General features: G+C 42.7%; 1 protein-coding gene across 1 annotated transcript in view; it reads left to right on the top strand.

Annotated features, from left to right (window-relative positions):
- Nucleotides 1-8,164, top strand: part of ddah1 (dimethylarginine dimethylaminohydrolase 1) — a 71,359-nt gene extending 63,195 nt beyond the window's left edge. The window contains exons 5-6 of the mRNA XM_020535917.2: nucleotides 4,505-4,648; nucleotides 7,269-8,164. Coding sequence (XP_020391506.2) covers nucleotides 4,505-4,648; nucleotides 7,269-7,379 — 255 coding nt within the window. The 3' untranslated portion in view covers nucleotides 7,380-8,164. The remainder of the gene's footprint in view (nucleotides 1-4,504; nucleotides 4,649-7,268) is intronic.
- Nucleotides 8,165-13,452: the final 5,288 nt, after the last annotated feature.

A 13,452-nucleotide genomic window follows, 5' to 3' on the forward strand; every position in this document is an offset into this window, starting at 1 on the left:
TCTCTCTCTCTCTCTCTCTCTCTCTCTCTCTGTCTTTTTCTTTTGCTGTTGTTATCTCAGCGGTCTTTTTGGAGTTCTATCTAAAGTGCTGTCTCTTGGCCTGCCTTGAGAAGGCTGTTATGACTCATTGTTGCACAAAGAAAAGTCGATGATGTGGGAACTGAGTTGCATGAGGCTGAAAGATGCTGAAAGGGTTAATGCTGAGGAGTGCTCCACACTATTAGTGATGTCATACAGACATAGGGACAAAAATGGCTTCACTTCCTCAAGCAGTGAAAGTTACCTTCGCATTATCGCAGTGTTACTGACCCAGGGACATACAGGAACAATGTAACATAAGAACCAGCCCTGTCCGCTGGTGATGTTGGATGTCTGTAGTGGGCACTGCTGGGATTGATGGGACCCAAGTAAGTCCAGGGGTGGGGTGGCTGGGGGTGTCTCTGGGGCGGAAGGACTTGTGCGCCACAGTGGGGTTGAGGGGTTGGATTTTGAAGTATAGGCAGCGACGGGCTAATGAGGAGTGCTACCTTCTAGACCTGAAGCATGCTCCAAATGTGACAGCACATCTTAGAAAAGGAATTGGCCTGCCCACAGTCACCATATTAGGGTAAGGGCAAGGCGAGACAATATTTCAGTTAGTAAGGTAACATTGCCAATGGCCTAGTGGGATTATCGCTGGACTGTTAATCCAGAGACCCAGATGTAGGGACCCAGGTTTGAATCCCACCACGGCAGATGGTGGAATTTGAATTCAGTAAATATCTGGAATTACAAGTCTAATGATGACCGTGACTCTATTGTCGACTGTTGAAAAAACCCATCTGGTTCACTAATGCCCTTTAGGGAAGGAAACTGCCATCCTATGATGCTGCTTGGCCTGCTGTGTTCATCCAGCTCTACACCTTGTTGCCATCCTTACCTGGTCTGTCCTAGATGTGACTCCAGACCCACAGCAATGTGGTTGACTCTCACCCATCCTCTAGGCAATTAGGAATGGGCAATAAATGCTGCCTAGCCAACGATGCCCCTCATCCTGTTAATGAATAAAACAAAAAGCTTGGTGGGCCACTTCTCATTAGAGACTGGTGGTGGTTTAACCTGAGGGTCACCACGCCTCAGGCAAGGGGAGAGGTTGAGAAGGAGAGTCCTTCACAGTAACCTCAGCCTGTGTGGGGATTGAACCCATGCTGTTGGTATCATTCTACGTTGCTAACCAGCCATCCAGCCAACTGAGCCCACAGATTGGGCCCTTTAACCAGCTCAGTTGACCCTTAGTGATTTCTTTCTGTGTGATCAGTGAGTTGCCAGTTCCCTACAACCCAGCAGAAACACTCCTTGTGTGGGGCATGTAATGTCCAGCTACGGTTTCTGTCATGGTGGCTCGCAGTAAAAACCCTTCTGGCTCAGGGAGAGAAATCTGCCACCCATACCCTAGCCTGGCCTACGCGTGACTCCTGCCCACAGCAATGCCCTCCGAAATGACCCAGCAAGCTGCTTAACTATATGCAAGTAGGCAAGTCACCATCTCTTTCTCCTGAGCAATTAGGGATAGGCAACAAATGATGACCCAGTCAGCAATGCCTATATTCTGTGAATGAATGCATGAACACATTTTAAAGACAAAAATGTCCACAATTTCAATATCTTTCCTAACCAGACGAATTGGCAGATTCTTGCAATGTTGAGCTAGGAATTTGAGCCAGTATCCCAGCCATAAATACATTCCACTGAAGAGCTCAGCAAGATTTGCTCCGCGCCAATGAGCTGGTGCTATATTGACACAGCTCATAAGCAAACAAAAAACTTCCTGAGAGAATTTCCCCCGCACCAGTTTTCCAATCCCAGCCTCTGTGAATCTCCCTTCATTCACTCCAGGATGGTAACAGCATCCCGAATACGCTGAGTGAACAATCATTCAAGAGAGATAGACTGCTACTCATCCCGAGAGACAAAAATTATTTGTCTGTCTGTGTGGAGTTCGCACATTCTCCCTGCGTCTGCGTGGGTTTCCTCCCACAGTCCAAAGATGGACAGGTTGGGTGGATTGGCCATGTTAAGTTGCCCATAGTGTCCAGGGTTGTGTAGGTTAGGTGAGTTAGCCATGGGAATGCAGGGTTACAGAGATAGGGGTAGGGGTTGGGTCTGGGTGGGATGCCCTTTGGAGGGTCAGTGTGGACTCAATGGGCTGAATGGCCTGTTTCCACACGCTGGGGATTCTATGATTCTATGGAAAATGAAGACTTGGCAGTGGCTTTAAACAAATAACTCATGGTGGCTCAGTGGTTAGCTCTGCTGCCTCACAGCGCCAGGGACCCAGGTTCGATTCCACCCTCGGGCGACTGAATGTATGGAGTTTGTACATTCTCCCTGTGTCTGCGTGGGTTTGCTCCGGTTTCCTCCCACAGTCCAAAGATGTGCAGGTTTGGTGGATTGGCCATGCTAAAGTGTCCAGGTGTGTTAGCTGTGGGAAATGCAGGGATATAGCAGGAGAATGTTTCTGGGTAAGAGGTCAGAAGGCCTGTAGGGATTCCGTTATAAAAAATTATTATTCTTTCTAGGAACAATAAGAGCTGTGAATTATTTAGGTGAAATGTAACAGTGGTGAAGAATGAGAGGATGCAATGTTATTGGTGAGGTAAAAATATAAATAAAAACAATTGACAAGCTAAATAATCTTGACATTGGAGGCATATTATTTGGAATTATCAACATCTAAAATATGGAAATCACTTCAAAATTGAGTTCAACAATTTGAGGCAATGAATGGTGGCCACTTAACGGTTTGAATCTTGTCTCCATATGTGTTACTGTCAGACACAGTTGTTCATTGTTCTGTATTAACACATACACTGGATCAATGCTTTGTTTCGTTGCTAAAGCTGTCACTGCTCCCTGTGCATTTTGTTCTATGATATCTTTAATGTAATGTAATCTCTCCTGCCCTCATCGCTATCTGAGTCCTCCCCTTTGTTTCCCACGCCATCCTTTCGATCGGCTAAATCCATTGCCACCATTTGGTTATGAAGAAGAGTCACGGGACTCAAAATATTAAATCTATTTCTCTCTCCACAGATCTCACCAGATCCATCGGGCATTTCTCGCGTTTTCTGTTTTTATTTCAAATTTCCAGCATCTGCAGTATTTTGCTTTTCTGTTACTGAAATTGTAGGTGTTACAGTTTGGGGGTGTCAGCTCCTAATGTGTGTCTCTGTCAATAAAAGCTCCTGAGTGGGTGAAGATCAGCAGTGTAGCCATAACAGTGTGAAGGAAGGTACAGAAAAATATTAGAGAAATAAAACATAAAAGTGGGTGAGTTCTTTTATTTATTGGACAAATGTGGGAGTCGCTGGCTGGGTTATATTTATCGTCCATCCCTAATTACCCTGGAGAAGGTGATGTACAGCTCTCAAGTTGAACTGCTGCAGTTGTTAGGGTGTTGTAACATCCCCAAAGCTGTAGAGGAGGAAGATCAGGGATTTTGACCCAACGACACTGAAGGTCTAATAATATAGTTCCAAGTCAGAATGGTAGTAGAAAGAAACACTGTTGAAGTTTCAAACTTGAGTTGCGACTCAAGGGGAGACGAAGTCCCAACGATATTATCACTGGACTGTTATTTCAGTGACCCAGATATAATTCCAGGAATCCAGGTCTGAATCCCACCCCAGCAGATGGTGGAATTTGAATTCAATAAAAGTCTGGAATTAAGAGTCTGATGATGACCATGAATCCATTGTCAGTTGCTAGAAAAACCCATCTGGTTCCCTAATGTCCTTTAGGGAAGGACACTGCCATCCTTACCTGGTCTGGCCTACATGTGACTCCAGACCCACAGTACTCTGGGCAATTAGGTATGGGCAATAAACACTGCCTAGTGATACCCACATCCTGTGAATCAATAGAAAAAAAAACTCACAGGTTCATTCTTTCTGGTAGAGTGAGGCCAGCTCCAAGAGCCATTAATAAAACCATTAACTAATAAAGGAGAAACATTGTTTACAGACAGTGGTGAGAATGTGGAACTCACTACCACAAGAAATAGTTCAGCTAAATGAATAGTAGAGATACATTTAAGGGAAAGTCAGATAAACATGCAAGTGATAAAGAACAGAGGAATGTGCTGATAGTGTGATAAAGACAAAGAGAGAGGAGATTCACACAGAGCAAAGAGACTGGCACAGATCTTTTGGGCCAAATGGCCTGTTTCTGTGCTGTGAATCCTTCATAATCTGTGACTGAATATTTCAGAGTGTAATGACCAAAGTGGACACATTTTTTTTACCTGGTTCTCTGTATAGTGAAGAGTAACTGGAGCTGACTGTCTCTAGTTGGACCAATGATCAGTTCATGAACAAATGACATTGTGGAACAGGTTGGAAAGTTTTATCCTGCTCCTACCAGATCATAAAATAAAGGAAGCGGTGTCACTGCTAATTTAAGCCAGTTAACTATGGCTCTACTGTGGCTGGTTCACTGAGTCTGACGGACTTTCTTTACTCAACAGCAAATGCAGGAGATGAGTGAGCACAGTTACAACAAGCTTACGTTGCCAGATGATGAAGCTGCAAACTGTGTTTACCTAAACATTCCAGAGAAGGGGCATGTTCTGCTGCACCGAACTGCTAATGAGTTTCCAGCAAGCGCTAAGGTAAACCGAACGTTGCTGTCACTTTGGTGAACTTTTTAAAGAACTTCTGCTCACAAAAGGAGATTTTACAATAACTTGCTGTTACATAAGAACCTTGTGGTATTATCGCTAGACTATTAATCCAGAACAAGCACAGCAGGCCAAGCAGCATCACAGGAGCAGGAAGGCTGACGTTTCGGGCTAGGCCGATGGTGACATTCAAATTGAATAAATTAAAATGTCAGGCATTAAGAATCTATTGATGACCATGAAACTGCTATTGATTATCATAAAAACCCATCTTGTTCACTAATGCCCTTTAGGGACACCCTTACCTGGTCTGACTCTCAACAGCCCACTGGGCAATTAGGGATGGGAAATGAATGCTGGCGCAGCCAGCAACTCCCACATCCCATGAATGAATAAAAAAATGAGCTCAGAACAGCAGTAGACCACTCACCCCCTGGAGCCTGTTCCACCATTTGAAACAGTCAAGGCTGATCTCATCTCAGTCTCACCCGCACTTTCCTGCCCACTCTCCATAACCCTTCAACCCATTACTAATTAAAAATCTCCTCCTTAAATTTCCTTAGTGTCCCAGCATCCACCATACTCTGGGGATTGAATTCCACAGATTCACGATCCTCGGAGAGAAATAATTTCTCCTCATCTCTGATTTAAATGTACCACCCCTTATCCTAAAACTGTGAACTGTTGTTCTAGATTGCCCCACATGAGGAAAAATCCTCACTATATCTACTTTATGGATCCCCTTTAGCATCTGACATACTTCAATTAGATCTCTTCTCATTCTTTTAAACTCCACTGTGTTTTGGCCTAAACTGTTCAATCTCTCTTCTTCAGACAAACCCCTCATCTCTTGAATCAATTTAGTGAACCTGCTATGAATTGCCTGCAATACAATATATCCCTCCTCAAGTACGGGGAACAAAATGGTTCCTAAGTTTAAAAACCAAAAGAACTGTGGATGCTGTAAATCAGGAACAAAAACAGAAGTTGCTGGAAAAGCTCAGCAGGTCTGGCAGCATCTGTGAAGAAAAAATCAGAGTTAATGTTTCGGGTCCAGTGACCCTTCCTCAGTGTGTTTTGGTTCTTAAGTTTCCTTGTTATTATTAAAAAGCTGCAATCCGGGACAAGTCTGTGCTATCAAGTTAAAATCATGAAATCTACAGGACTGAAAGAGGCCTGTGATTTCTTTAGATGCAAGTGCTCTCCAACCATTCCCAGCCCCTTGCTCCTGTACCTCATCCCTGTACATTGTTCAATGTCGAGAGTTTAACTCAATCCTTTAGAAAGTTATTATTGACTGTGTTGCCACTGAATAAATACAAAGAAGAATTAAGTTACACAGCAGTCATGACCTAGTAAGAACTGCCAATGCTGGAGTCAGAGATAACACAGTGAGGAGCTGGAGTCAGCTAGCTGAAGGGTTGAAGGGTCCTTGTTCCTCTGATGCTGCCTGGCCTGCTGTGTTCCTCCAGCTCCACACTGTGTTATCTCTATTCTGTAAGAAGGAAACTATTTTTGTCTCGCTTGGCATTTTTTAAAAACACTGTCAAACACGCCATTTACTTTCTGTATTTATATGTTTGCATCTTAACTCAATGGCAGCTTTGAATAACTTTAAAAACTTTTCTTTGTGAGAATTCGCTCAATTTCTTTTTTTGAACCCTATGTCATCAAACAGACCAAGGAACATCGGGTGACAAGAATGATATTGAGATATTGTAGTGATGGGAATGAAATTGATGTTATTGCTATCTTTTTGTTTTGCATGGCATGTAGGCTTGCAATGCAAATATAAGTGAAATTAGAATTTGTGAGAATTCCTAGATGCGACTCAGCCAAACGTGAAAAAAATTTAGAGATGGTGAGCAACCATTTAGCTGCTCGCAAGTCATCCTTCCTGTACATTAACTCTTCTCCAAAATCAAAAGAACTGCGGATGCTGCAAAAACAGAAGTTGCTGGAAAAGCTCAGCAGGTCTGGCAGCATCTGTGAAGAGAAATCAGTTAATGTTTCAGGTCCAGCAGCATTTATTGCCCATAGGGCAGTTGAGAGTCAACCACATCCAGGTAAGGATGGCACTTTCCTTCCCTAAAGGACGTTAGTGAACCAGCTGGGTTTTTCCTGTCAATCAATTCACAGTCATCATTAGACTCTTAATATTTATTAAATTCAAATTCCACCATCTGCCGTGGCAGGATTTGAACCCAGGAACATTATCTGGTTCTCTGGATTAACAGTCCCCTGAGAAGCCATCACTTCCCCTTCACCTGAGCACTTTTCTTTCCACTGATTTGTTTGGCATACCTTCAAACTTGTCACTTTGAATAAAGATATATTTCTCAAAACCTGTTGTTGACTGTTTTCATAGAACGAGTAGATCACCCTGACCAAGTGTTGAGACGTCACTGTAGAGACTCGGGAGGGTTGAAGCACTTCCAGCTTCTGGTCTTTTTGAAGCTCTCTGTTAGCTTTGGCTCTGTTGGGAAATTTGTAATTTGGCATTCTTGTGTTAGTCCTGATTGGTGCAAGACAAAAAGTCTCAGCGATACAAATGGCAACCTGTGAGTTGGAGAAGATTTTAAACACGTTTACCTCTTTTTTGTCCTCCCAGGAATTTGAGAAACTGAAGGACTACACATTGATTCCAATCTCCAACACTGAACTGGCCAAAGTTGATGGAGGCCTTACTTGCTGCTCCATCCTTCTCAACAAATGCGCTTGAAATATGGAGCTCCTTTGTTTTTTAACAAGAAAGGGATATTTCTTTAGATTGGCAATAATGTGATTACTATATAACTGAACCTATTCTGAAATTACAATCTTTACATTAGTTCTTCTAAACCCTTCTCTTCCACTCTGCTCTGAACGCTCTGTTTTGTAAGGCTGGGATCAAGTAGACTATTACTGCCACCTTGTGATTAAAACTATGTATAACTTCGTTTTCTTTGAATGAACTGCTTAGAAATTCTGACGAGGATATATATATATGTTTGTGTATGTATATATATATTCAGATGTTAAAAGGGTGAATTTAATCATATAAGAGAATTATTACAATTTTTATTTCAATACTGCAGGTGAATGTTTTATTAGTGAGGATTAGGTTTTCTTAATTTTGATTCTGTAGGCAGCTTCCTTCTCTCTCCAACAAATTTAAAAAATTGCTAGTTAATATTTCACAGCACCAGTTTTGGAATATAACGCTTGGCAACTTGCATGCCTTAAACAGTCTCCTCCGTTTGCATTCCGCAACCTCCTTTGACATAGCATAGACCTTGCATTAATGAATAATTCTAAAAGATCCAGTTCCATTTTGCCTTAAATCTTACTTGGGGCAATGGTTCTGTTTATGTCAGACTAACTTGTTTGCCCAGTGTGTGTGCCAAAGGCATCTCTGTCTTCAGTTTGCTGCAAAGCATTGCCAGTTCTCACCGTGGTCAAGTTTGATTGCTTGTTGTGTTCTTCATCTGCTTCATGTGAATGAAATAAAAGCCATTGTCAATGCTACATTGAATGTGTTTGGTCCATTTTAACTTGCACCACCCAATACTGAAACTCATATTCATAATTTCAAAGAAGTATGCATTCAAAGCAACATTGCAAGCAGGCTGCTGTTTTACGAGAAGGACTGTCTGTTCGAAATTAGTTATGTTTCCAAGTGACTTTCTCATCACATGCATCCATGCATTTTACACCAATCTTAGCCACTTCTGTAATCAAACTGCAACAGTCTTTTCAGATTCCTCTCACCAAACACCCTTTTAACAGTGAGATGATTGCTATATTATTTAACGGTGTTTAAATATTTCAACTTTTGCCAAGGCAAAATATCAAAGAAGATTGTTTTTGTACAATTTTTTTCAGTAATAATCTTTTTATCTTTGACTGAATTTCTTGTTTGTTTCATGTGACAACAAACAGGTTTCTGTTAAGACAATCTTAAATAAAAAGTCCATGTATTTTTCATTTCAAAGCCCAACTTTTAATAAGGAGAACATCCTTCATTATTTTACCGTGATCTAAGGGAGAAATAGTACAGGTTCAAATTTTTTAAACATTTGAAATGCTTGTAGTAGTATCCTGAAAATTAATTAATTCTACTGACAAGAGTGGAAATTATTGTTAGTGATGCATCTTTGGAACACTTAATGATATTGGATCAAATCCCTCTCTCAAAACTACAACAGTGGTGTGATGTGTTAAACTGGTTAACAGCAATTGGTTTGCATGGAAGAGAGTGAAATTTGATGTGACGAGTATTTCTGTTTGCAGTTCTGTTTGAGGAGAAGCAATGACCTAGTGGTATTATCATTAGACTATGAATTTGGAGACTCAGGTAATGAGTCACAGGTTTGAATCCTCATTGTAGATATTCAATGAAAATCTAAGAGTTTCAGGATGACCATGAAACCATTGTTGGGGGGAAAATACCATCTGGTTCAAAGTTTTTGAGAAGATTTGTAGCTTGGGTTGTGGTTGAGGTTGTAGACTTGCTCACCGAGTCGGTGTGTTTGGTTGCAAATGTTTCGTCACCCTGCTAGGTAACATCGTCAGTGCACCTCCGCTGAAGCTTGTTATTTAGATGCCTCGGTTTGCTGGGGTGGTTGGTACCACTTCCGGTTCTGTTTCTCAGTGGTTTGTACACAGGGTCTAATTTAATGTGTTTGTTGATGGAGTTTCAGTTGGAATTCCAGGCCTCCAGCAATTCCCTGGTGTGTCTCTGTTTGGCTTGTGCGATTATCGATGTGTTATCCCAGTCGAATTCATGTCCTTCATCTGTGTGTATTGAGACCAGTGAGAATTGGTCATGTCTCTTGGTGGCTAGTTGGTGTTTGTGTATCTTTATTGTCAGTTTTCTTCCAGTTTGGCCTGTGTAATGTTCCTCACAGTCCTTGCATGGTATTTTGTATACTACACCGGTTTTGCTGGTTGTGGGTATGGTATCCTTTATGTTCATCAGTAGCTGTCATTGGGTGGTTATCGGTTTAAGAGCTACCCTGATACCTAGGGGTCTGAATAGTCTTGTGGTCATATCTGAAATGTCCTTGATGTATCGTAGGGTGACTAGGGATTGCGATGGAGAATGTTTTGTTGCCTATCCTTACTGATCACGGTCTGTTGGTCAGGAAGTCAAGGATCCAGTTACAGAGGCAGCGGTGCGGGGGGAGCTGAGACCTAGGTCTCTGAGTTTAGAGATGAGTTTTTTTGGAATTATGGTGTTGAAGGCAGAACTGTAGTCAATCAGTAGGAGCCTGTTGCAGGTATCCTTGTTATCCAGATGTTCTTGGGATGAGTGTAGGGCCAGGGAGATGGCATCTGCCATGGACCTGTTGCAAAGGTAGGTGAATTGCGAAGGATCAAGGCAATTTGGTAGGCTGGAGATCATGTGATTTCTTTTTCCTTTATTCATTAACAGGATGAGGATATCGCTGGCTGGGCAGCATTTATTGTCCATCCCCAATTGCCCAGAGGGCTGCTCAGAGTCAGCCACATTGCTGTGGGTCTGGAGTCACATATAGGCCAGACCAGGTAAGGATGGCAGCTTCCTTCCGTAAAGGACGTTAGTGAACCAGATGGCCTTTTCCCCTACAATCAACAATGGGTTCATGGTCATCATTAGATTCTTAATTCCAGATTTTTTTTTGTATTGAATTCAAATTCCACGCTTTGCCATGGTGGGATTTGAACCCGGGTCCCCAGAACATTATCTGGGTCTCTGGACTAACAGTCTAACGATTATACCACCTGGCCATTGCCTCCCTGCCGTGATTAACCTCTTGAAGCACTTTATAATGATGGAGGTCAGAGCCACCAGGCAGTAGTCTTTGAGGCACGCTGCATGATTGTTATTTGGCTTCAGGATGATGGTGGTGTTCTTGAAGCAGGTCAGGACTTCAAACCGCAGTAAGGAGAAGTTAAAGATGTCTGTGAATACTCCCGCCAGCAGGTCTGCATAGGATCTGAGTGCATGGCCGGAGGCTCCATCTAGGCTGATTGGGCTTTCCATGGCTTCATTCTCTAGGAGGCGGATCTAACATCTGCAGGGGTGACTGGGGGTACAGGTGCATCCGAGGCTGTTTGGATAGGTGACGTCATTTCACTCAGCTTCAGTTCAAAGTAAGCATAGAATGTAATATTTACAATCATGGTGTACACTATTATACATTACAGAACAATTTCTATGCAGCTGGCCCAGTCAAAATATGGTAAAGGATTTTTGTAACATTGGGTACTGTCCCCACCCTGGGCCAGTAGGATTTATACGCATGTTCCATCTATCCCAGAGGTGTGTTGTTACACGTCTGAACAAGATGATTAAAGAAAAACATTGTTTTTATATAATCTGCACAAACTACAAACTACATCTGCTGCAGGTTTGAAATGAACACTCATCAAACCTGCGAATTAGCCACATTTGTATTCATTTCAATCGTGTATTCTAAATAACACTCTGAATCACACTTAATTTCCTCACACCATATTGACTAATACTGATACTGCAATGGCTGGCATCTGTTCAGAAGCCACATGTATAAAGCATAATGCATTTTCCATGCTCCTAGAATGGGTGACTGCTGCATACCCAGTGCTTTTTGTGAATTTAGAACCTGTCTGACTGTGAGAGAGCCCAGAAACAGCATGAGGGTTCTTTGAAAGTGGAGTCCCAGGTAGACAGGATAGTGAAGAAGGCGTTTGGTACGCTTGCCTTTATTGGTCAATGCATTGAGTACAGGAGTTGGGAGGTCATGTTGCGGCTGTACAGGACATTGACTAGGCCACTCTTGACATACTGCATTCAATTCTGGTTTCCCTGCTTTAAGAAAAATGTTGCAAAACTTGAAAGGGTTCAGAAAACATTTACAAGGATGTTGCCAGGGTTTGGAGGGTTTGAGCTATAGGGAGAGGCTGAATAGGCTGGGGCTATTTTCCCTGGAGCATCAGAGGCTGAGGGGTGACCTTATAGATGTTTATAAAATCTATAAGTAACATCGGGGGGCATGGATAGGGTGGATAGACAAGGTCTTCTCCCCAGAGTGACACAGAGTCCAACACTAGAGGGGAAAGATTTAAAAGGGACATAAGGAGCAACTTTTTCACGTAGAGGTTGGTACATGTATGGAACAAGCTGCCAGAGGAAGAGGTGGAGGCTGGTACAATTACAAAATTTAAAAGACATCTGGATGGGTATATGAATAGGAAGGGTTTAGAATAATATAGGCTAAATCCTGGCAAATGGGACTGGTTTTATTTAGGATATCTGGTTGGCATGGATGAGTTGGACCAAAGGATCTGTTTCCATGCTGTACATCTCTATGACTCTATGAGGAGAGGAGAGAAAAGGTCTCTCCAACATAAGGTCAGACGTGGTGATGTTCACGGATGATTGTATAATGTTCAGCACCATTCATGACCCCTCAGATAGTGAAACAGTCCATCTCCAAATGCAGTAAGGTCTGCACAATATCCAGTTGGGCTCAAAAGTGGTAAGTAACATTCATGTCACATAAATATCAAGCAATGATCATTGTCAATAAGAGACAATCTAACTGTTATCCCTTGATAAGTAACAGTAAAGGATTTTATTACCATCACTGAATCCTTCACTATCAATATCCTGGGGGTTACCATTGACCAGAAACTCAACTGGACTCACCACATTAACACAGCGGCTACAAGATCAGGCCAGAAGCTGGGAATACTGTGGCGAGTAACTCACCTCCTGACTCCCCAAAGCCTGTCCACCATCTACAAGGCACAAGTCAGGAGTGTGATGGAATACTCCCCACTTGCCTGGATGGGTGCAGCCCCAACAACACTCAAGAAGCTCTGACACCATCCAGGACAAAGCAGCCACTTGATTGGCACCACATCCACAAACATCCACTCCCTCCACCATCAACGCTCAGTAGCAGCAGTGTGTACTATCTGCAAGATGCACTGCAGAAATTCACCAAAGATCCTCAGACAGCGCCTTCCAAACCCACGACCACTTCCATCCAGAAGGACAAGGACGGCAGGCATATGGGAATACCGCCACCCTCCAAGTTCCCCTCCAAGTCACTCACCATCCTGACTTGGAAATATATCGCTATTCCTTCACTGTTGCTGGGTCAAAATCCTGGAATTCCGTCCCGAATGGCATTGTGGGTGAACATACAGCACATGGACTGCAATGGTTCAAGAAGGCAGCTCATCACCACCTTCTCCAAGGGCAACTAGGGACGGGCAATAACTGTTGGCCAGACAGCAACACCCAGATCAATGTGAATGAATTTTTAAAAAGGTGTAGGTTGTATTAATTGCAAACAAATTAGCAAATACAAATGAATTAATTCATATTGATATGGTATGGCAGGTAATGTGTTACAGCTGCAGGATGTCGGAGTTTCTGGATGCCAGTATAACCCAGGGCAATGCATGTGAAGTAAATTTTTCTGAAGAAGGATCCCAACCCAAAGTGTCAACTTTCCTGAAGAAAGGGTCTAGGAAAGGTTTCTGAAGAAGGGTCTAGGCCCAAAACGTCAGCCTTCCTGTTCCTCTGATGCTGCCTGACCTGCTGTGTTCCTCCAGCTCCGCGCTGTGTTATCTCTGACTCCAGCATCAGCAGTTCCTACTATCTCTGAAGTAAATGTCTGTTGCTGCAGGATATACACTGTGGGCAATGGTGAGTCAGCTGGGGAAAGATTTCAATTTTGTTCAAAAGGTTAAAATAGTGAGGCAAGGAGCTTGATAATGAGCAGCGAGAGGTCAATTTACATACATTAACATCTCAATATTACCTGTTCTTGCCTTAT

The sequence above is a fragment of the Rhincodon typus genome, chromosome 10 (assembly GCF_021869965.1).
Source record: "Rhincodon typus isolate 14 chromosome 10, sRhiTyp1.1, whole genome shotgun sequence".
In the NCBI taxonomy this organism is placed as follows: Eukaryota; Metazoa; Chordata; class Chondrichthyes; order Orectolobiformes; family Rhincodontidae; genus Rhincodon; species Rhincodon typus.